The sequence below is a fragment of the Marmota marmota genome, unplaced genomic scaffold, assembly GCF_001458135.2.
Source record: "Marmota marmota marmota unplaced genomic scaffold, marMar, whole genome shotgun sequence".
Lineage (NCBI taxonomy): Eukaryota > Metazoa > Chordata > Mammalia > Rodentia > Sciuridae > Marmota > Marmota marmota.
In genome coordinates this window covers 26,050,308-26,076,120 of record NW_026000142.1, presented here as the reverse complement: position 1 = coordinate 26,076,120, position 25,813 = coordinate 26,050,308, and the positions used below count along the sequence as shown (strand labels likewise).

General features: G+C 32.6%; 1 protein-coding gene across 2 annotated transcripts in view; it reads right to left on the bottom strand.

Annotated features, from left to right (window-relative positions):
• Positions 1-25,813, bottom strand: part of Orc5 (origin recognition complex subunit 5) — a 103,634-nt gene that overhangs the window by 37,001 nt on the left and 40,820 nt on the right. The window contains exons 13-14 of one of the 2 annotated variants that reach the window (XM_015488374.2): positions 10,285-10,397; positions 1,263-1,812 (exon numbers count right to left, since the gene is read on the bottom strand). In XM_015488374.2, the coding sequence (XP_015343860.1) occupies positions 1,767-1,812; positions 10,285-10,397 (159 nt within the window). In that variant the 3' untranslated portion in view covers positions 1,263-1,766. Of the gene's footprint in view, positions 1-1,262; positions 1,813-10,284; positions 10,398-25,813 lie in introns of those variants that run through there. The other variant, XM_048786171.1, reaches the window with a different exon arrangement.

Genomic DNA, 25,813 nt, shown 5'->3' with positions numbered 1-25,813 from the left:
GGAGATTCACATCTTCCAATTAAAGATTTCCATTTGCAGATGACCCTTGTTAAAATGCTGATATCCATTTTAAGCTCTATTAGTCATAATTTAAATAAATTAACTGAATTAGCGAGTCACCTAGTAAGTCATCAGAAAGTAAATTAAGCCAAACAGCAAAGTTCTGATGGTCTAATCAGAGCAAGGAAAATGTAGTTACAGGGTATTGTGAAGGGAAGCCACACCTGGGGCTGGCATCGTGGGAGGGGTGGTATAGGAAAGAAAATACTTTGGGCAGGAAACAGGCAATCAGTAATGAAACCGTAAAATGACAGTCACTTTGGGGAAATTTTGCCTCCTTTCTGTCCATATCCCCAGTTTTCTATTGATACTCTCCCCCACTCAGAGTTTTTTCTCAAAATTCAGATAAGCCCATGACAGGCTTCACAGCAAACATGTGTCTGCATAGCAAAATATGAGGGACAAGAACTGTCCCAGTGGCACTGTTCTTCCTTGAGTCGGCTATAAACATCACTGCAAAGTAGCATGAGATACAAGTGTCAACATGGGGGAAACCTAAACCTGAAGCCCCACTACATATGGTTCTGGTTCCTAACATTACCATTTTCTGTGGAAGAAAGACTCTGAGTGAGGATGCTCTTATCCACTAGTTGTGGATGCCACTCTTCGGCTGAAAAGTATTCCCTTGCTACATTACATAGGGAGGCAAAAAGGAATTCCATTCCTTTTCTCGCTATTCATTACCTCTAAGTGGATACAAAACTGCTTCTTTCTTTTAACCAGAGTCTGTCAGATAAGCACTACATAAAAAGGCTTCTATCAAGGAACACCCACTACGAGAATTTTTCTTCCAAAAAGAAACAAAGGAATAAAATACCACTGAAATTTAAACTAGACTCTATAATTGAGCAGTTTAAATCAGCTTAAAACAATTTTCAAGCATTCAAATGCTAAGAGAAAACTTCTTCAAAAACATGAACAGATAAGAAAATCAGAACCAAGGTTCACAACTGATAAAACGTGAAAAAAAAAAATACTGTGGAACTCTTAAAAACCAATGATTAAAAAGGAAGAAGAAAAAAGAAGAAAACCATATGCTGATAAAAAGCTAGGTTGGGTGGTTAATTAAAAAGAGTGACCAGATAAACAGTATACAAGTAGAGTGAAGATACTTAGTAGGCTTGAGGATGGAAAACTGGTCTACATCTGATCACACTACCTTGACGTTGAGAGTATCATTGTGAAAAGAGAATACAAGCATGGATTTTTAAAAAGAACTTGTATTTATTTTATTTTGCAACTATGATCTTTTAAAACAGTGGCCTTAGGAAATCTGCTTTGGCAAGCAACTGCAGAGGCTCCTGTGGAGAGGAAGTGAAAAGACTGGGCATATAAACAAGGGCTGCTGGCACATTCAAAACGCAGGGGATAGTTCACAGAGCAAAACGTAGTCCTAAGTAAATGGGTTTCAGGCAATTTCAGTGTTAAGATAACATCATTAAGAGTAGAACAGATTGTGCTCAAACCCTGCTGTTTATAATTAACACGTTGCTTCCAAATACTCCAGGGTCCCTGGTAAATAGTCTTCTGCTCATATTCACCCAGACCAATCAGAATATTTTCATCAGATTCCATGCTGGGCCAGCACCTGTTTGGACAAATCCAATAGAGCCAAAGAACTCCTTTCCCTGGCCAGCTAAGTAGTTGGATGAACACAGCTTGGCTTAGTCATTGTCACAGTGTCCATATGGCTTTGAAGCTTGTTTTCACAAGAAATCATACAAGTATTTTATTATGTCAAAGTTCACCGTCCTATAAACAAAAACAGATAACATGTCAGCATTCTTATCTCTGGATTGCTCAGCTTTGCATGATTCTGGGAAGCACATGCAAAATAATTCACACCTAACACTAAATAATCTTATAGTGCTATCAAATGTATCATGCTATCCTTGACACTAGCTTTTCAAAAATGATGCTAAGAACACATTTCATTAAAAACTTGTTTTCTTATTTTTCCATAAAGTTTACTTTTCTAAAAAAAATGAAAGAAAAAAGAAAAGAAACAAAGTTAGAGCTAATCAACATTCTGTATTTCAATTACACTACAGAAAGTTTAGATTTCATTTGAAAGCTTTTTGCTTTTTGTCTAATAATCAGAATAAAGTAATTAGAGATGCAAAAGTATTTAAATCTTCTTTGCTTCTGAACATTGTTTATCTTCCAAACACCTGTTCTATCATTACATAAACGCAGAGCTCATCTGTCCTCATTTGTAGTTTTCATTCTTTTCAGTCTTTTAGCAGTGGTTGACCTATAAGCGTATTGTAACTAAATCTGTATGATCCAAGAATATGATTCAACAGACGATGTGGATGTATATTTTTATACTCTGATGGCAGGCAGAATAAAATAGCAGAGAGAGAGAGACATATAATTATTTTCCTTTCTTCAAACTCATTTTTCACTATAAATATTCAGACTGGAGGTTTATTATTTGAATAAATGGTCAAAATAATTAGATATAATGATCTAGCAATAAGTATAAAATTAAAGCCTTAAATATTCAATTCTGCAAAAATAATCATCCATGCAAGAACAGCCTTTTCAAGATTCAGTAATTGCATGCTCTTATTTATTAGACCATCACCAATTAATGTTTTTGCCTATCATTTTGTAATACACTTTCTAAAAAAGTTTCTAAGCTAATGACTGACATATCAAATAATTTTTTTAAAAAATTGGACAGGGAACTACAGACACTGCTTATGAAATACATTTAAAAATAGCTCAAATGAGATTGTATGGCTGCTGTGATACCTAATATTGGACTAAAAATTAATTGTTCCAGTGTAACAGTACCTCTCTGAAGAATACCAAACCTTTCCAAATGGCATAAAAATGCTGCCAAAATAATCCTGCTATCATTAATAGTGATAAGACAACTAAAAATAGTTAAATAAAAAAAAACTTTTTGTCTCATGCAGAAAGACACAAAAGGTATGGTTATTAAATCATAATACTATTGTATTTTTGTGTGTTTTCTTTCATCCAACTCTTATTAAACTCCTAAATTTACAGGCAATAAAGTACCTACAAAAATAATTTTTATAAACATTATTTCTAAATAGCTTTAGTTGAAAAGATCTTTTTTAAAGAGGATTAAGAAAGGAAACAAATATAGTAGATTACTTTTAATTACTGACAAAGAAGGGAAGTGGCATTTGTATCTCTCTCCAGGCACATTGCCATCAATAAGTTTAGGTATTTAGGTGATAAACCTAAAGCAACAAAGTAAAATGGACTTAATGTTGTTTATTGGTGACTTTTTTTTTTTTTTGACTTGGGTGGAAAACAAGTTCACAAAAGCTAAGATGAAACAACTAAATTCCAACAGTAGTGGAACCTCTAAATTTTACAATTCGATAGAATATTACATATACAAAATAATCAATATGAAGCCATGCATATCACAGATGCAAAAGTATTTAAATATAATATTAAGGTGAAAAGGAGAACAAAGAATTGAAACTATGTTGTGATAGCTATAGAGAAATGTTTGTCCAATGGACTGGACTGTACTAGAAGAGGGCATAAACAAATGAAAATACTCCAAAATTCATTTATGATAGGATTCCTTAATTTTTTTAGTAATCTATTTGTGTTACTATAGCATAATTTATGCAATACAGTTTTCTTTAATAAAAGGACTGATTTTAAACTGTAAGAAACTTAAATGTATTTATTTATAAAAACTTTACTACATTCTATTTCTTTGCTTTGTTACTGTGAAGTTCTCAAGTTGCTTTGTTACTATGAAGTCCTCAAATTGAACAGTATAATTTTTAGACTTGTAAACAACTAAATGAATCAGGAAGCAAATATGTAAGATTGTTCTTTTATAACAACACTCTCCATCATTCCTGCTGCCCTCAATATAAACAAGTGACTTGCCAATTGATAACCACATACATATACTTTTCTAAAAAAAATCAGAATCTGATAGGAAAAACACAAGGCAGCATCAAAAATTACCACACATAACAAAGATAACTTTGTGCTAATCCACTTTAAATCTTTTTAAAAACTTTTTAAAAAGTTTTAGCTTATTAAAAAGTGTATACATTTGCATTTACTTTCTCTGGTTTTTCTTGTGTTCAGATGTGTATTAGATTCATATAAATACCATTTTAAGATTTTGGATTACAACATAGTACAGGATATTCCATCTCCAATGGAACACAAATCAACTGTTATTTAAAGTAAGCAGCTAGAAAGAAATAGGATAAACACAAAAAAGTTAGTGGCAATTTATGAGGAGAAATTCTTAAATCAGAATTTGGAGTGATAAGTTCATTATATAAAATACACTTAAGAATTTAATTTTGTCTATATCTTTTTATTTCATTTGTTCAATTATTTTACCCTGTATTGAAATACTTTTTTCCCCATAGGGACACTATTTTATTTCCTTTTTTTAAAAAAAAAAAATTTTTTTTTTTAGTTGGAGATGGAAACAACCTTTATTTTATTTATTTTTATGAGGATTGAACTCAGTGCCTCATGCATGCTAGGCAAGTGCTCTGCAACTGAACCACAATTGCAGCCCTCCTTTTACATTTATGGGCAATTTGAGTTTAGGTTCTTTTTAAAAAATTTGTTTCTTCTGATGACTTACAATACTACAACATTAAATTGCAACCTTCAGTTATCTTGTTGTGTCTTCCCATTGACTGCAGAGGAAAAACAATTGTAAACTTGTAACTTCCATCCACATTGAGAACATTCCAAGGATAATATTTAATAAGCTTTTCAGTCATCTGTCATCTCCCATATTCTGTTTCCATATCATGTTCATTTTCTGGAATCAGATTCCTACTGCTGCTGTATTCACACTTTCCCATGGTTCACTGGTCAACAAAGTTGTCCATATCCTCTTCAATGAATTATTTCCCCCTTTGGGGGCTTAAATGAAACTTTGCTCTCCCTGAAGAACTTTCAAACGAAGATTCAATTTTCTATTGTAACCCAAATAGTTCTGTAAAATAGGAATGGTATCCTTGTGCAAAAACCCTTGCTCCTCTCAGATCCAGACCATACCATGCACCACCTACTACCACCTTGCCATTATTGCTTAGTCAGTGAACAACTAGCATCCAGTTCAGTTTTTCTATCCATCCTGAGACCTGCAGCAGCTTAGCAACTTTATTGCACATTTGTCTTTCTCATCTCCTCTGACTTTTTCTACTCTCATTATTACAGTCAGAAATGTTCTTTCTCTAAAAACAAATTCAGACATTCTACCCCAAACCCCATTTTGTTCCATTTAAGATCTCTGTAACACCTTAGGAAAATCAGGTCACAAACTCCTTCACTTTTCCTGACCTCTAAATACTGAATGTGTGCCAGTCATTGAACTATCAGCCCCTGACTGATTTACTTCCTTCCTGTTCAACTTAGACTCCATACTTCATCACTTCAAGTGTTCACGTGCTAACATCCACTGAACTCACCTGGCAAAACCCCAATACCATGTGATTTCAATTACAATTCTTTGCTGTCCTAGCATCTAGCATATGGAATGCTGTTGGAAAAGATCACAAGTCTCACAGATTGGTGCCACTGTAAATTCAAGGTCAAGAACTTCAACCCTCCCAGCAAGCTACTTTCCTTGTCAGCATTTTCTTCCATTCCCCATGGTGGCTATTTCAAATACTACATATTTCTCTCAAACTGCTACTACTTCTGCCTTTAGTCATAATTTTGCCTCTATGTCAGAGAAAATAGAAGCCATCAGAATAGAACTTCAACATTTGCTACCAAACCTTCAAACTCAGCTCCATCCACACCTACCTTTTCTTCTTGTTAAAATGCAAGAGGATTCCTCTATCTCATTCAGGACTCTTTCAACTCATGTTCCAAATCACATAGTTAGATAACATTTTAAAGACTTTGTGAATTAAATTAATCTTTTTCTGCTTTGTAACATTAATTCTCTGCCACTATGGTTTGCCCTACCAACATTTAAATATGCTCAAATCTTTAAAAAAAAAAAAGAAGAAGAAGAAAGTCCTAGAATATAGGCTAATGAGGACAGGATATAGCTATACTTGTTGGTGTATCTTCCCAAAGACTAGCACAGTGTTGAGTTTAAAATGGGCAACACTATAAAAGTTAAATGAATTAAGAAATGAAAAAGCATTATATGTACTTGCTGCATTTACTTTTTTCATAAATACTATTTAAATGTACTATAATTTGACTTCTACCACATTAGTGTTCCTGCTAAAGTTACAAATGACTGCTTTATCATTCCATCTTGGCAGCAACTGACTTTTGATTACTAGTCTCTTCCCTTAGGTTTTCCTAGTTTTCTTGTATATACAAATATACACACACACACACACACACACACACACACACACACTATATTATCTACTCAAGCTCATATCAGGAAAACTTTCCTTTGTTTTTATCCTTCAGAAGTAGAATTTTCAGTAATTATATAGTCTCTCTCTCTTTTTTCCTTAAGGCTATGTAAAAAATTACTGACTGATTCCCTTATTTTAGACATTTAGGTTGTATCTTGAGGCCTAAAAATCTGTTTTCTGCCACAGATGTCTGAAAGTAGGCTTACCTACCTCTTCTTTGATACCTACCCTTGATTCTCCATAAAACCTCAATTTGGAATGTGACTATTTCTTTAGTTTCTTCCTGCTGCCCCTCCCCCCAAACAGGCCCACATGATTTCCTTCCATCTGAAGTTTTACTGTTACAGGTAAGTAGAGGAAAACATGCAATAATTATCTATTTAGCACTTATTAAGTTTAAAGCATTGTATTAGGTTTGAGCATAAGGCAGTGAGAGACACAAATACAGTCTATGCTCTGAGTTTCATGGACTTATTTTACAGAAATAAAGATCAATTCTAGTTATTCAATTATTTATTTAATTAAAACAAATGGGACCTTCCTAATTGGGTGTGTCTGGGTTGGGAAAGGAATGGTCATATGTTTCAGAAGGTTTCTTTAAGAAACACATTTAAACTGAAATCTAAAGGTTATGTAGCAGTTAGCCAGATGAAGGAGAGGAGAAGTTGGAAAATGTGCATATGCAAGAATGGGAAGAAGAATGGTGAATATGAAAAACTAAAAAAAGGCAAAGTGGTTAAATTGCAGATACCAAAAGGAGAAAGCATATGTCAGATATGGCAGGCACAAGGGCTATGGCAGGGACAAGGGCCACAGTGTTTGAGTCTTACAGGCTATTTTAAAAATTCTGGTTTTTATTCCAAGAGCTATGTATGGGAAACTACAGAAAATTTTTAAAAAGGAAAACGACATTACATTTTTATAAGATCATTCTGGTTATCATGTCGACAATAAAGTAGATAGCAGATTAATTAGGAAGTTACCAGAGAACAGATGATGATGGCTTTGTCTAGAGTGGCAAAGTACAAATGATAAAAAGTGAATGAATGTGAGATATACGGGAGGAAGAAATGTCAAGATGATTCCCAAGTTTCAGGCCTGTGTAACATGGTGGACTGCAGTGCTGATCACAGGTTAAGGGAGCACTAAAGAATAGCTGGATCTTTCTTTTTTTGTTGGTAGTGGAAGCAGAGGTTAGAATTTCTACGTACATGTTTTTTTAATGTATTAATAGACCTGGGAAATATCCAATAAAGGTAAAATATTTTATAAAAGAGGTCTAGCCTTTAACAATAGGGGAGTTACTAATATATAGGTGGTTGAAGTCATGGGTGTTGCTAAAATTGCCTAGGGAAAGAGTACTACATGAGAAAAGTGCTCAGGCTCAAGCTTCAAGGAACAGTTCTATTTAAAGGTCAGGTGGAGCGGGTAAACTGGCAAATAGACGAATCTTAGGAAAAACAGTAAAAGAATAAAGAGGAAAACACAATACTGTGGAATTGTGAAACATAAGAGAAGAGAGCTTTATTAAAAAGAGTGGTCAACAGTGTTAGGTGCTACTGCAAGTAAAAACAGCCTGAGGATGAACAGAGGTTCTGGAGAAATGGGGCATATGGAATTCTGAGCACGGGTGGAAAAATTCATGTTAGAGAGAAAAAAGGAAAGAGAAGCGGGAAGGTGGGGCATCTCACTAGTAATTCACGGAATTCTCAACTAAAGGTTTCAATTTTTTTTTCTTTATTAAACAGTGGAGGCTGAATAGAGTAAATACAGATGTTAGGACTTCTCATTTGAAGAGTCAAGAATCTTATAGCAGAAAAGAAGTCTGTGAACCACATGCTTTATTCTTCAATACATAAGCTGAAATAGCTGGGAGGTTGGTAGAAGATAATCACAACGACAATAATGCACTAGAAACAGACCGAAAGTCTTAAAGAAGTTGAAGGCAGTAACATTCTGGAAGTGGCAACAAGAAGGAAGAATGTCACTGAAGTAACCTTCAAGCTTGAAGGACTGGGGTTTGGGAAAATAAAGAGCAGCCAGCCACAAGGGATAATTCAAGGGGAAGTAGTATCCTCAGGAAAGAATCAGGTTTTAGTTAAGGCAATAAGGAAGAAAATAAGAAAAGGTAAGGATATGGAAGACAGGAAAAGAATGGGAGGCTAAATCAGCAGGAAAATGCAAAATGTTATGAGGATGTGAGAGTGAAAGAGGGTAGATGTGGAATGAAGGAGGTGCTTACACTTTGGATACTGCCCATGGGAAGTTGGGAAAAAAAAAAAAGAAAATACAAGTAAGAAAAGAAGTTACAGACTTCCATGGCAAAATAGCAGGCCTATGGTTCCTGCTCCTTCCTGAGGTGGCAAACGAAAAGTGCAAATCTCTGGATGTGGTTTAAAATCACTGTGATGCTATGATTAAATAACATATATTCAGTTTGTTTCAAGTATATTCTCTATGATAAGGACCCACAAACCTTTTCTCTGAAATAAAGATGTGCTATTCCAAAGTTATGTCTTTAGTAGAAGCTCTTAGATATAGAGATTTCAATAACATCCAAAAGAAATTTCTGCTTAATCTTCTCTGTAAAAGTCTTCTCAGAACACTAAAGTCCTTACTTCATGTTTTAGGGTTTATATTCCATCAAAATGTGGCAAATAACTATATCACAGAAATATTTTTTTCTTCAGTACTAGAAGTTACACACAGGAGACCTCTATCACTGAGCCACATCTACAGCCCCATTTATTTTTTTATTTTGAGGCAGGGTTTCCCAAGTAGCTGGGATTATAGGCATGCAAGCTGTACTGGCAGTATCACAAAACTTTTAATTCAGAAGGGACGTAGCCAACTGGTGGATTTCAGAACCTCAATAGGTTGTAAAATTCACTGGAAGAACTCCACAAATCCAGACCCAGGTGGAGCACTGTTTTTAGGCTTGATAAATAATGACTCAAGCCTACATATTTTAAATTTTGAATACATGTAAATACTTTGATGATTAATTTAAAAGTGACACTGGAATCTAACTATTGATCCAAAAAGATTGGGAACACTGTTTTATGGATTGTCATGTTCAACCTCCTAGTCTACATATACAATACCTCTTCTACTGTAGTCCTGACAGATCATTATCCAACTGTGACCAAGGGATGAAATTACATTTACATAAATGGCCATTACAGTGAGGAAACTCGTTATGTTTTTAGACAACTCTCATTTTCACAAACACTTTCCTCCCTAAACTTCTAATGCTCTAGAATTACTCGGATGACCCATTTTGCAAATGACAGACTTGGAAATGCTTGAGACAATTAACATGTCCTTCCTAAGGCTTTCCTCTTATGCCTCATACTTTAGTCAGGGAGATCCAACAGTTCCTCAATTTACCACTCTCATCCTCATGTCTCTTCAACATGTACCCATTTGTCAATGCTCCTCTTAAAACTCTAAAGGCAGCCCAACACACCAGATTTGATGTGTCTTTGGCAACAAAGAATTATATCTTTGGAAAAATACACTATATTGTTATTAGTGTTATCTAAGTCAGGATTTTTATAGCTAACAATCCATTAAATCTCACCTTGCTATGACCATTATTCCAGGCTAAGGTCTTTCAGAACCTTGACTTTTGCCATCTAACATATTAGCTACTGCTCCTAAATTTATGTCATTGGTAAGTTTAAAGAGAGCTACCATTCTACAGTAAAGCTTGTTCATTATTGGAACTTAAATGATCTTTTCTTGTTTAAATGACTAATGATATTATATTAGAAAGAACATTAACTTTTATATTTAATATATCATTTATATAATCCAAGATATTTTATATTAATGATCATTCTACTCTTACCTTGCTACAGCTCTGATGAAGTCTAACGAAACTGTGCATTTGTATTTTGGTCCTTCAAGCTGATCATCATGGCTAACCAGGGTTAACAGCTGAAGGGTCACTAGAGAAGTTATCTAAAAACAAAAGAGAATTTTTTTTATGAGAAACTGATTTAATGAGATTACATGATATCATTTTCTAAAACAGTTTATGGTACCTTTGATAAAGACATAACTGAGCCCACAAAAATATCTGCAAAAAATATATGACTACTTTGAAATTTGTACGCACAAACTTGTATATATGTTTAAAATCCTAGTTTTATACCAAGCATTGTTTAAAAAAAAAGTCATAATTTAACCTCTGATTCAAACTAACAGTCACCCCTTAAGGATTCCATTAAACACAGTTTTGCTTCATTAATGACTCAGACATAAATCTTTAAAAGTTACAAATAAGCTACCCACATTCCTTCTCTAAATAATAAGCATTTTATGGAGTTTCTATCTAAATACAGAATATCAAATGTATACTAACTTGGTAATCAATTAAAATGGGGATTTTTGGTTTTTTTTCTTCAGAGTTTTGTAGTTGGTTAGAAGAGAGATAAATGCATCCTTCTGACTTAGGCTTAGTCTTACTTTATAACTTGCTACTAATCAGGCAGTCAGGGAAACACTAGAATGATTAATAATGGCAAAAACCAAAGTGTATTTTGATAGGTCAAAATCAAGTATGAAATAACCTCACATTTATAAGTGCTCTGAAATCTAAGAAAATAAGTTAATCCAAGAGCTGAAACTCGGAACAGCCCAATCTTATTTTTGTCTCTTATAAGCCAGCAGAAACAAACAATCAGAAATGACGACAAAATCTGGAGACTTGGTAACGTGTAACTGCTTTAGGACAACATAAAAGAGTTTTATTTATTCAATCATTTAGATACTGGGGATTAAATCCAGGGATGCTTTATCACTGAGCTGTATCCCCAATCCTTTTAGTATTTTTTAAATTTATTTTTTAGTTTTAGGTGGTCACAATATCTTTATTTTATTTTTATGCGGTACTGAGGATCAAACCCAGTGCCTCTTGCATTCCAGGCGAGCACTCTATCACTGAGTCACAACCCCAGCCCTCCTTTTAGTATTTTGAGATGTGGTCTGGCTAAGTTGCCCAGATTGGCCTTGAACTTGCAATTCTCTTGCCTTGGTCTCCAGAGTAGCTGGGATTACAGATATACACCACCATGACTGGCAAGAGATAAAAGTTTAAATAACTTTCTGGGAATTCAAATGCTCAATTTGTGACTATTTTTTTCCTTCCTTGCAGTACTGAGGATTAAACCCAGGGCTTCTTACATGATAGGCAAACACTCTACCGCTGAGCCATAATTTGTGTATAATGCTTTGCAGATAATAATATTCTGTGAATAAGAAAAACAATAACAGCAATAGTGCTTTGCTTGGTTTTAAGTAACATATATACATAATCTCATTTAGTCTTCATGAACCTACCAAGGAGATATTATTATACTCATTTTATACAGGACTCTAAGAGATATTACGTAACTCTCCCAGATTCTAGAATTAGTGGGTAGTTAAGAAAGAAAAACCTAAAATCCATGCTCTTCCTACTACTATACTACACTTTTATGAATTCCACTACATTTCCTATTATGATTTTAATTTAGTTATTTAGTATTTAGTTAGCTGTCATTATTTATTAACAAAGGGCAAACAGATGGTAGACATCAGCATTTTACATAGAAAATACTACAGTTAGCAAATATGAAGCAATATTTTAAAAAAATAGTTCGTATTAATATATCAAAATGTGGAGCTCTGCATTAAAAATGTTGGCTTTAATTTCTAATTCAATATCACCCATCAGGTTATACCTTGAAACAGTTTTTAGAAATGCTCTAGGTGTTGAAAAAAGTATGTTTTACAGCTGCTGGGTGCTCTATTCTACACGTCTATTAGATCAAGCTTGTTATTTGTATTGTTCAAATCCTACATATACTGTTTAAAAAAAAAATACTTGATCTATCAAACCGGAGGAGTAAATTCTCTCACTATGATTGGGGGGGGGGGTTTCTTTTTCTTCTTGTAATCCTGTTAATTTTGCATTGTAGTTTTGCAACTATGTTATTAAGTGCATAAAGATCTAAAATTACTATACTTGTAGAACAGTGAAACTTTTTCACTATTATATAATCCTTTTCTTCTTCAGTAATGTGTTTGGATTGCAGTGTATACTTCCTCATATTGATATAGCTATATCAGAATTCTTTTCTGTGCTATGCCTATTTTCTATGTTACTACTTATGATTTTACTTTCAAGTTTTATGTTTTCTTAACGGTTTATTTATTGAGGTACTGGGGATTGAATCCAGAGCCTTGTACATGCTAGGCAAGTGTTCTACTACTGACCTATATCCCCAGCCCGTTTTCTTAACTTCAGACAATTTGCATGCAAAGAGCATGCAGGGTGTCTCAGGTGGATCTTTCAGTTGGACCATATACTCCATTTGTTTTTATTAAGTATAATGATTTCCTATAATTTTATTTCTATCATGTCAACATTTCTATTTTTCTCTGCTTTACTACATGTTCTTCTCATTCCTTGGTTGCCTTTTAGTGTACTGAATTATATGTTCTCATTCTATTGTTTTTACTCTATCACTCTGGAAATTGTTTTATATTCTATCTAAATTCCAACTTCCATTTTGAATTTTTTCTTAGTTCCCAAACTATTTGGGAAATGTTACTTAATTGCTAACTTAACAAGTTTTTCTAGATGATGATGATGATGATGATAATGATGATTTGCGGGGAGGGGATGCAGAATGTGGTCTGAATACCAGCTATCCTTTGAAATTTGTTGAGGCAGTTGGATTTTCTGGGAGGGGAAAAGGCTGTTCAGGGACATGGGTATCACTGTAACAGAAAGTGAAAGTGATCATGGTGGCTACCCTGTCTGCCTCTTCTGTCCACAAGGTGTCTGCCCCTGTTTGGTTAGAATGTCACCAGCTAATGACAACTGAACACAAAACATGCCTACCATCTGGGATATCTCATAGGGGCAAATGATGTGGGGTGTGACACGTTTTCTCTCATACATGTATGTATATAATATCCTCCATTTTTCCTCTTGCCTGCAAAGCCTAAAATGTTTTTTTAGGGGGGAATTATATCTGTACTGAACGTGATAGGCATTTTTTGTCATCATTTATAACAATACAGGACAACAATTATCTATATATAGCATTTGTATTAGGTATTATAAGTAATCTAGATATGATTCAAAGTATCCAGCAGGATACATAAGTTATATGCAAATTTATTACACCATTTTATAGAAGAGATTTGAGCATCCAAGGATTTTGGTATCCACAGGGATCCTGAAATCAATCCCCTGCTGATACTGGGGGATAACTACATTAACTAAAAAGAAAAACAGTGAAGGTGTCCTAAAATTTAAAGGAAGGTTCACTTAATAATGAAAAAATTCAGGTCCTTAAGACCAGACCTTCACTATGAAGGTATGAGACATAATATGATGGGCAAACAAGGAATAAAATGGTCCTTGGGGGAGGGTTGTATAGTGCTGTAAGCCAAGATGAGACAAACTATATCCTTCCCAGATCAGAAACAGATAGAAATCCATGATGAGCCCTGAAATTGTAATGAATGGGAAGATATATAGAAAAGAGTTAACATGGTCTCTTTATGGCAAACTACATTAACTTCAACCCTTTCTAAAGGGATTCATTTGCTATAATAGGTTAGTAATAGTCATTTGAAAATCATACACTAAATTCACTTTATTATTAACAGCAAGTCTCCCTAGTACTTTTTCTTTTAATATAGAAGAAAACATCAATTACCTTTTACTTTGCCACTGGCATTTCCTTACATTTCTTATGACTTCTACTTTCCTGTGATTCAAATATTCTTACACATTTAATTACATTCTCTAAACTGTGTAGTAAAATAACTCTTCCACAATTTTCACAGAAAAACACAAAATCTGTCTTTTATCTACTTAAGTTTGAATATTCAGAAATATTTCAGATACCCTATTTTATGACTTTTACTGCATTAGTTATAATAAACATTCAAAAGCAAAATGTTGGAACCAATAGTCCCTTGAAGTCACTTTCATTTTATCAGCATTTCATGTATAAACTGATCATATAAATTGTGCAAAAAAAGCATACAGTATCACTTTAAGATAGCAGTCAAAAGTACTCCAAGATATTAATAAGATGATTGATCAATTTTGGGAGGAGAGGGAATTTAGGAAAAAATAATATACTAAAATCTAAACTTAAAGAAAGTAATTAAGTTAGAATTCAAGTTTTCACATTAAAAAAATATAAGCCTCACTTCAGGGGTTTTCATTACTTGACCTTATCATATAAAAATTAATCAAAAACAACATACAAGTACATAGCTGAGGAGAACAAATATTATATAAAGTAATGTGAAAATACACCAACAATTTAAAAATACTTTCCTAGTTTATTAAAATATTTACAAAGTAAATTGGAATAAATAATGAACAAGGATTACTTCAGAGTAATGTTTTGAATCTCATACTCATTTATAACTATACTAAATGAACACTTTTGGAAAAACACATATGAAGCCTTTGTAAAGCTTTTTCTATGCCTGAATAAACACAAGAATATTCAGGTTGGGGATGCTGATCCTTGTCAAGTGCTTGCCTAGCATGCATGAGACCATGGGTTCAATCATCAGCACCATAAAGAAAAAAAAAATTCACCTTCCTTTCCATTATCTAATCCTCACATTATTTAATTTTTATTTCCAATTGTATATTCATGAAACTCTTGAGAACTTACTCTAGGTAATGTGTACTCAAAGATAAACAGAATCACAGAAAATGCTTATTTACTTTCTTGAACTTTAATTGTTCATGACAATATAATGGGCCCAGATCTTCAGACTAGCACTGAGATCTAAGTAGTCTGGTACGGTCAGTATGTATAGGATAGAAGTCTCTAGACAGTGAAGGAACACAGACTCAATCTCTGTTTAATGTGTATGCATTGGCTAGTATAACCAATTCTAGCCAATTCTAGAGGTAGGGCAGGTCTTTCCCATCCAGCTGCTGAAGGTTCAATGACAAATCACTCAAAGCAAAGAGATACATAGAAGTTGTTGCTGTTGTCAGGTTCCCAAATATAGAAAGTGATTTATATAGTCTCTAGTTTAAGGAAAGAATAAATTAGAATATTTTACAGCCAATAAATTAACATCTTGGAATGATTTAATCTTTAATGGGAAAAAGCTCTCTTAATAGTACAATGCACTACAATATCACGTAATCTTTTTCAGCACTAATTTTAAAAGGCTTCTCATTCAATTGAGTTTTGAATTACACTGAAATATATTTTATAATCAAACACTAACAAAGAAGCTAGATGAGAGAGAAAAAAGACATAAACTAAAGAACTTCTAGTTCAAACAGGATAGCACAGATTCATATTTATTACCCTTCCCTGCTAAATACAACCATAAACCCTGGAAATAATATGAGGCAACCAAAGAAGGACTTTGAAAGGTGGAAAGAGATGGTGGACCATTCAGGGACCCCAGGCCTGGAGGAATAACATAGGGAATCACCAAACAGCAGAAAGTGAGTCAGGCTCTGCATTTCCTGATCTGCAACCCAGCACAAGAAGGTTACCCAGGTAGATTCATCTCTATTCTGGATTGAACAGAGTACTGCCCAAAAGAACTGGCAATTCTGTATCTGGTAAAACTATCATCTGCAAAAAAAACGGAAATAAAGACATTCTTAAACAAGAGAAAACTAAAGAATTTGTCACTGGCAGACCTACCTCTAAAGAATGGCTAAAAGAAGTTCTTCAACAAAAAGAAAATATAGAAGTAGTAAAACAATGAGAAGGAAAAAAGAACAATAGAAATAGCATATATCTTGATAAACACAACAGCATGTGTTCTTCTGAGTTTTCTAAATCATTATATGATTAAAAATTATAAATATCATCTGATACTCAAGACAACGATATATAAAGAGTGGAAAAGTAAAAGGAACAAAATGGAAGTAAGGTTTCCATACTTAAAGTAGTAAAACATTGATACCACTTATAAAACTAAATATAACATACAATCATCACCATCTAACCCAGAAATTTCAACCTTAGGCATTTATCCCAGAGAACTATATATTACATGAAAACTCATTCATGAATGTTTATATAGTAGCTCTATTTGAAAAAGCTGAAAAACTTCCAAGAACTCGGATGTTCTTCAATGGGTTAATGGTTAAACAGACTTTGATACATCCATACCATGGAACACTACTTGGCAATAAACAAGAACTACTGATATGATCAAAATTTGGATAAATCTCAAACTACTGAATTAATCATGCTGAATAAAAAGCCAATTCTCAAATGTTATGTTATATGATTCTGGTTGGGAAAAGGGAGGGAGAAGAAGAGGTATGGTTATCAATGGTCAACAGGAAGTCTCCTTGTGATGATGGAACTGGCCAGTATCTGGATTATTGTGGTTGATTTGCAAATCCACACACAAGATAAAATTTCATATAACCAAAGACACAGAGACATACATAAAAATGAAAACATGTAAAGGCTGAAAGTGTAGCTCAATAGTAGAGGATATGCTTAGCAAGTGAAGGACTCTGTTCAATACTCAACACCAAAGGGAAAAAAAAAAGAAAAATCATAAAATCAAACAACAAAAATGAATTTATGTAGAAGTGAGAAAAATCTGAATAGGATCAGGAAATTGCATTAATGTCAATTTCCTGGCTGTGATTTTACTATAGTTTTGTGAAACTGGAGGAAACTAGCAAAGGATACACAGGAAGAAACAGCCCATACTATTTTTCACAGCTGTAGATGAATCTATAATGATCTAAAAAAAAAAAAGTATAATTAAAAAATTAAAATGATAAAGTATTCAAAATACATAGGGGGTTTGGAGTTAAATTTCAAAATGTTTAAGTATCTATGAAGCTACCAAAATTGACTTATAAAATATATGACCCATATTTACAAGGTTTTTTCAAAAATATTTTTAGTTATAGATGGACACAATTCTTTTATTTATTCACTATGTGGTACTGAGGATCAAATCCAGTGCCTCACATGTGCTAGTAAGTGTTCTATCACTGAGCCACAACCCCAGACCCAGAATATTTTTCAAAGGCCATTTGATAAAATAGGCCTTTAAATGGGAATATTAGAGAAAGTTAATATTTCAATATTGATATGCAACTGGGATAGGTTTTTAAATGTTTATAGATTTTACATTTTATCCTACTTATAGGCACATGATTAGTTATGACTTATAGTTCAGTCTCAAGGAAGATTCTTATCCAATGATTTCATGCTGTGCGCCCATAAAGATTCTTAGTTGCCACAAACCTGGGGCTAGTAAAACTTATTATTTTTTATATTGGAGGATTATAGCAAAACTGTAATTGTATCAAAATCCTAACCTGAGTGTTCTATTTTCCTAAATTATTTTTATTTCTATTTTTTTACAATTCTATTTTTGTTTATTTCAGTGTTATTAGAACTATTATAAATTTTACTAAAAAGTAAAATTTTCCAATGTAAAAATAACTGCAAAATAAAATTCTGACTAGCCCATCAAGACAGAAACCGGAAAATCAATGCCTCATTTAACGGATGAGAAAACACACATCATAAAAGGTCGACCGGAATTATGAGTTCCTAGTCAGGCACCCCAAACAAACAAATACATTTCACAATTATTTAATGTGAAAGACCCAGTAAAAAATACAACATATATGACATGCTAGAGGTTTACTAGAAAACATTTTAAAGTTCTAACAACTACTTTTAAATTTAAGCACTTAAGAATGGTCAGTCAGAACAATGCCTTCTTTTGAGTGTTGATGAATATTAGAAAACGGTTTGCCAAGACTTTTTTACCATGAAAAAAAGACCTCAGAATTAGTCTATGTGCTTTTATTTTTCTCCTACTGTCTCTCAAAATTCTGGACAATGACATACATATAAATTGGTATTCACTCCTCTCAGGGTCTAGCAGAGGACAAACCTAGAAGAGTGGGGAAAAGAGAGCTATAAGAACTAATTAATAATATTAGCAAATATGGGAAATTAGTGGTGTAAAGACTGGAATCCATTTATTTTGTCTAGGTTCTATGGCAGGCATTGTGCTAGACACTTTTAATTTCTTTAAGCCTCACAATCCCCCATCATTAGGTCCTATAAATAAATCTTTTTTTTTTTTTTTTCCAGATGAAGAAACAACCTCAGAAAGGTTAGTAAATTGCTCAAGGTCACTGAACTAACAGCGTTTAAGAATAGAATTGAATGCTATCTGAATCCAAAACCCACATTCTTTATATTACTTCAAACAGGAAACTGCAGAACACAGGTAAGAGAGAACTTTGTTGGGATATGATAAGGGAAATCTCATGGAAGAAGGAAAAGTAAGTAAAATGCAACTCTTTGTCAGTATTCCACACTAAAAGGGAGCACTTGAGGTTAGAAACCCAGGAGAGCAGGCACTGATGATATAACAGAAAAAATTCTTAAATGAAACCAGCAATAAAGACAAAGAAGCATGTTCAAATGCAGGCAAATGTCCTGTCCCATGAATACAGAATAGCCTCGAACAGTAATAATCAACAATCCTGTGAGCAAAATAGATGAGTAGGATACAATATTAATGTAGAATTTATTTACCCTAGTGACATGGAAACCTTCCATAAACTAGACTGTATATTTGAAATAAACTTAGAGTTTTTAAGGCTTAATTTTTAAAAGATAAATAATTTAATTTGGGGGGGGCATGATTTTTTAAAATCTGAAATTATTAGGCAACAATGAAATGGTATCCCAAAATTATAATTTGTGAATTAGGGATCATTTACCCAAAAAAAATCATGACTATCAATCATATATACAGCAGCTGAATGTACTAAAAGTTATGATAAACATTAAAATCTTTTTAAGAAGTGATCATGAAAAGATCTTTCCTGAAACACAGGAAACATTTTTAAGAAAGGTAAATTTACCAATTTGTAGGAAAATTATTAATCCCTTTCTGGTCTTCCATAACCTATAAAGACATATTCTTTTGCAAATAATGTTCTAATTTTAGGGGAGATATACTGTTTTCCACGGCTGCTTTTCTTGTCTATTTTTTTAAGCTCAAAGTTGAATGAATGAAATTTTAATAAACTGAAAAGTAGCCTAGGGAGTAGATTTTCTTTTTCAAAGTCAGAATTTAGATTTAAGAAAAACAAAGAAAACACAAACTAAAGTTTATGGGGTTTGTCTAAAAAACAAAACAAAACAAAAAATTCTGGTTGTTTCAGTTCTCAGTTTAAGAACAAACAGACAAAATCCCTACAAATCTAAAGCTTGCTATTCAGAAAGAACTGTATTTTCCTGGTTTCATATATTAGCACCATTTTGATAGTTTATGAAATAGTTTACCTTAACTTAAATAATTTGATTCAAAAGACAAAGTATATACATTCTTCTTTTGCCTAGCTCCTGTTATGACTGAGACAATCACAATGAAAAATAAAAAATGAAAATCACCTTTTAGACACAATATTTTTTAGATTTACATCTTAAATGGAGTTGTACAATATTTGCTTAGTTAATCTTTGCTCTGTGTATTATTGTGTTCTTTGTTCTTATCCATGTAGGGGATGAGCTGATTATTTATGTCTTAACAATAGGAGTTCATGTATCACAGTGAGGATTTTTCCCCCCTTAATCTGAGAGGCAGTCACTAACAAGCTTCAGCTGGAAATGCTTGATGTAAAAACAGTGTGAACCTGTTCCTGGGCTAATAAACTGTTCTTTCTGCCAACAAAAGAAAATCAATTTACAACTGTAATTAATTTTTAACATGCTCATTATTTTTATAGGTTGGTACACATGTCAATTGATTTATGAACTATCCTATCTTGCTTATCCTGGAGGAGCTTTACAATCTAAAATATGTTAAATTATTTTTAAAAAATGAACTTAATATATGAAATGTCAATGGATAAATTCCATATAATCCAATAAGCACTACATTTGATCTGTTATCGACTGATGCGATGATGGTTCATGACACCTATCAATAGTTCAACTGACATTTTTATACACAAAAATAAGAGGTGAGTATGGGCAAAAGAGGTGAGTATGGAAGAGTTGGGCAAAAATTGTCAAAGATTGTCAACTTAAAATCATCATCATGAATTTTTACTCCCTGCTCCCCAAAAAGAAGAAAGGTAGGTTAAGTCTTCAAACATGCTCAGGTAAACAAAAAGCAGCTACATTTTTATACATAAAGGGACTAAAGATAGTATCTTTAATCTCTGAAACTTTTAAGCACATAAATGTCACAAATATTAAGTAGCCACAAAGACCTAAAGTGCATATTAGCAGAATGGGAAGTCATTCAATGAGTGAATCTTATGTTCATAGTACTGTACACAAGATACAAAAATGAAAAGACCAGGTCTATGCCCTCAAAGAACTCAGGATAGAAGGAAAAAAACTTATAATAAAATGATGACACACTTTGAATGCTAGTAATATGAGTAAACAGAATTATCTGATTGCAGAGAAGGGAATGAGTTAATAGGGAGGCAAAATGTGGATTCATTGTGAAATAGCATTTGGAGGTGAACCATGAAGTCAAAAAGAGCTCAACAATTGTAGGAGATCTGTACATTGTAAGAATACAAAAACAACAATAAAAAAATCAGTATGCTTCCAGAGAGAAGAGCTTATTATAAATTGTGTGTAGGGTATACTAAGGAAGTGACAGAAATTGGGCCAGAATGAGATGGGTCTTACAAGAAAGGTTATGGAATGCAGACCTGGTTCTGCAGATAACAGAACTCATTAAATAAGTGTAAGCAGAAAAAATAAGACCAAATTTATTTTTTAAGGTTTATTCTGATGCCTATAAGGAAGATGATCTACAAAGGAAGATCAGATAGGAAGCTAGTTCAGTAGTCTAAGAGATGATTAAACCTATGGACTTAAGTCAATGGTGATGGAGATGAAAACAAGGAAACATGTTCAAAAGAAAATTAGGAGGAAAAACAGACAAGGATTGTTAACCAGCTAAATGGAGGGGAGGAAAAGAGATTTTGGAGATAATTTCTCCATTTAGGTAAAATAAAAACCACAACTAAAATATACTACATGTACACCATACAGTATATAATTAGTAAAGGATGAATGAATAACTGGTTAGTTTTAAAATTTAAGGCTGAAACTCATAGGAAAGGTTTAGGAATGATTTGCATTACCATACCAATGCATGATACTGGGGCACTGAGGTACAATTCAGGTTCAGTTGCAATTTGGATGAAATAAGGGATAAAGGATCAAATACAGAATTCAAAAGCCATCAACATGTATGCAGCATTTTGTGCCAGGGGAATAGACACAACAGTTTTGGATAAACCTAGATCCATTTCTTATTTCAAAGTATAGGAACATGATTACTTTCTATTCTATGTATTTAACTCTCTAACCACCATTCAGAGTGCCTGAAGGTCAGGGAGCAATCAGGTTCTAAAGGTGACTTGGGCCCAACGGAAAGAACAAGATTTTTTTTTTTTTCTTTTTGCAGTAGTATATCTATGAATGGGTAGGGATGGTATGCCTATAAATGGGAAGGTATGGCCAAGTCTCCTGCAAAAAACTAATTAGTTGTGGACTAACAAGCTGTCACTGGAAACTCCCTTAATCATCACCATTTTTTGATCATTGTTTTATAGAAAAAATTTAAAATGTAGCACAAATTTCCATAATGAAGAATTTTTCCAAATTCTTTCTCCTAAACTATTCTTATTAAACAACTTTTCTCATTAAAACAGTCTAATCACAAAAGCTCAATACAATATGGATTTGCCTACACAGGCACTATTAGTATATGCACTTGCAAGCATGTATCTATACAAACTTTTTTAGTGTGTTTTTAGCTTAAAATGTGCTAAATCAAATCAAATTTATTGGTGCTAAATACATTTTCAAAAAAAAATGCAAATAACGTGTATTTGGCATAGTTATTGGAAGCAGTAATAGGTTTTGAGAAAGGTAGTTATAAAATATTGCCTACAAAAACAAGGTATCAATGTATTATTTTATACAAAAGTAGAAAGCATAACTTATGCTTTTTTTTTTTTTTTTAATCTCTTAGGCAGTATATCATCCTTAAGCCATGGTTCCAGTTTTCTAGAGTTTAGTAAAAATGCCTTACTGCTGCACTGACCGTGGCTACACTGAAGAAATTTAACACCAGACTTAAGGAAAAGAGTAGGAGAAAACTGTTCTTTTACAAATGCAAATAAGAAAACATCATTTTACCCTGGGGCAGTAGGATAAAATATACTGTACTTTTTTATTATCCTTGGTAATATTAGTATTCTTTACAATAGTGAGCTAGTAAAAATCATAAATCAACTTTACTCTTTTTAAATCATGAAACATCTATAAAAAGCTTTCTAAAAATCTCCTGAAATAGGCACCTACTGCAGAGTAATGTGATGGCAGAACAGTAATATATCCACACCAGGGGTAGGAGGAGATTTGAGAATCTCATTTACTGCACCAGTGGAGGCTGAGCATCATGGCGGTGATGCTCTTAGCTGCTAGAGAAGAGCCGGCTTCTTTCAACCAGCATCCCTGCTGACCTATTCATCAGTGAAGTAGGCATTAAGTAAGACTTTACCAATTTGGAATGGAATGACTCTCAATCTCAGTTGTGGTTTGAAAAAAAAAAAAAAATTAAGATTATTAGAAAATGTTAGCATTCAAGATATTTTCTGTGGTTTACATAATTTACCTTAACAGCATAAAGTATTTTAGTTGAATATTACTGAGAAACTGCAATGCTGCTAACAAGATAAATGAAGTACAGAGAAATTGCAAAAGCATAGTCATTTCATACATTTCTAATACTCTAGTATCCACAGAATATTTAAAAGAAAAACTATCCCTTTTAGTCACCAAGTTTAATGTCCATAAAGACAATGCTTAGATTCAAATCAATTTATATGCATATTTTAGAGCTAGATTTAGGATGCTGGTTTTTATTTATAAGTTCAAATCCTTATTTAATCAACATATGTATTTACATTTTTATCAACTATGATTTCTAATATTATGTGACCAGCTTTTAACAAACTGAATTACTTTTTGTGGAAATACTAATAAAACCATAATACTGTGTATTATGCAAATTGTTTTTTCAGGAAAAGAAGTTTTATAATCATTAAGTAACATCTTTATAAAATCAATTTATTTGGGTAAAGTACTTCTGGTTAAAAAATCTATATACAAGCAATATCATAATGAGTATAATTTTTCATAACAAAGTATTTGAAATATAGCAATATAACCTTTTAGGGAAAGTCATTCAGATGGTTTATAATACATCTTGCACAATACACTGTTTATTTGTCCATTACATAACAAGTTCCAAGTGTCATTAAATGCAATTGTTATTAACAGAACTTAGTTTGACACAGAGGTATCAAACAATCATTGCTCTAAATACTAAATTCAAGGCATATCAGAAGAAACATTCAACAGATTTGTTATCACTTAGTAGAAGACACTTAAATACCGAAGTTTTCAAATATTAGGGATGATCAAAGTTTTTTAAAAAAAACCCTTGTTTTTATTTATTCATTCTAAGTATTTAACTATTCAGTAGTATTTACTTTAAGTGGTTAGGTATTAGTTCCCTCAGCACACTATCTGTCCTCAGAGTAAATACACATATACACCATTAAGTCTAACACATGCTAGACTCTGGTAATCTGGTAACTGCACCAACACAAATGGAAGTCTGTGATAGCCATACACATTTTCTTCCCCTTTGTATTCTCTTTATCCAACACAGTGCCCAGAATATAGTAGACACTTAACAAATACCTGCATGCAATTGTAAGTAGAGGAAGAAAAATTTAATTCCAACTAATGGCAGAAGATAAATACTGACTTTCAATTTGAAGATAAAATATTTCAATCTTAAATGTTTTGGAATAAATGACTATTTATAAAATCCTTTCCTTACATTTGAAAAAAGAAAACTAAACAAATATACTATATATCTGTGTTTGAAAAACATGCCAAAGTTCTGGCTTCAGTTGAATAAAATATTAGCTACCTTAAGTATAATAAACATATAATGGTAAAGTATAATAAAATATCTTCCTATAGCTATGGTGAATTATAGATGAAGTATTTGCTTCCAAAACCTCTCATACATAAAATAATGAAATTACTCTGCTTTCTGACTGAAGATAAATTCATTTGGAAAAAAATACTTTAAACTTATCCAATTTAGCTCATAAAACAATAACTAGATAAGTAGAAACCATAAGGTTAGCTAAATGCTACTACAATTAATGCAACCTCTGTACGAAAAGATTATGTTGATTCATGATAGACAAACTGATACATTAAATAAGTCCAATTCTGTCTTAATATAAGCTCAAAAGCAGAGAAAGTAGAAATGGAAATGTATTTTTTTAAATACATATTAGTATGTAAATCTATGCTTCAAAATGCCTTTAAAAATTTTTTTGTACTTGTAGATAGACATTAGAATGTCTTTATTTTGTTTATTATTATTATTTTTTTAATGTGGTGCTGAGGATCAAACCCAGGGTCTCACACATGCTAGGCAAGTGCTCTGCTGCTGAGCTACAGCCTCAGCCCCTCAAAATGCTTTTAATTCATGCTCATATAAATAAAAATAAATTTATAAGGACATTTAATTTTAATTTTTACTTATTAAATTCTATAAAACTAAGAAACCACATAAAAATTACATGTTAATACTGAAAATTTTGTCAGTATGGTACATAAAACTGTTTTAAAAGAACTATGTTTCTTTTCTTTTGGTTGTTTTTTAATATTAATTCAGAATGATTTTTAATAAAAGTAACAAAATAACTATTACTTTAAACGACAGAATTATAGTGAATTCTCTTCAAAATTATTTTTCAAAATGTTAACTGATTCTAAGATCAATTATCATTGATAACTGATAAAAAATGAACTTAAAAATAAAAAATGTGATACAAAATATGTGTAATTAAATGTCCCTAATACTTGAAAATCAATTTTCCTTTTAAAGTTAGAATCTGGTATGGGTTTCTAAGGGAAATGATTTTAGAAATAAATTCTTCAGCAATTTTATCCTCTGGAAAAAAAATAAGGCAGTATGACATTTTAATTTAACTGATATATCTAACAGTCTTAAAGAACTACTTCTCTTTCTGTTGCCTTCATGTAACTACATGAGGGCAAGGATAACTAAGATTGTAATACTTATAAATTTTACCCATTTACTGCATTTAAACTGTATAGTTTATCTAGGGAGAAAAAATAAAACACCCCCTTAATATTTGTTTCCCATGTGTTCAGGCATATGTTCAAAGGCTACATTTATCTTATTTGAAGGAAAATTTTCAAAAATTATTCATAATGATGATT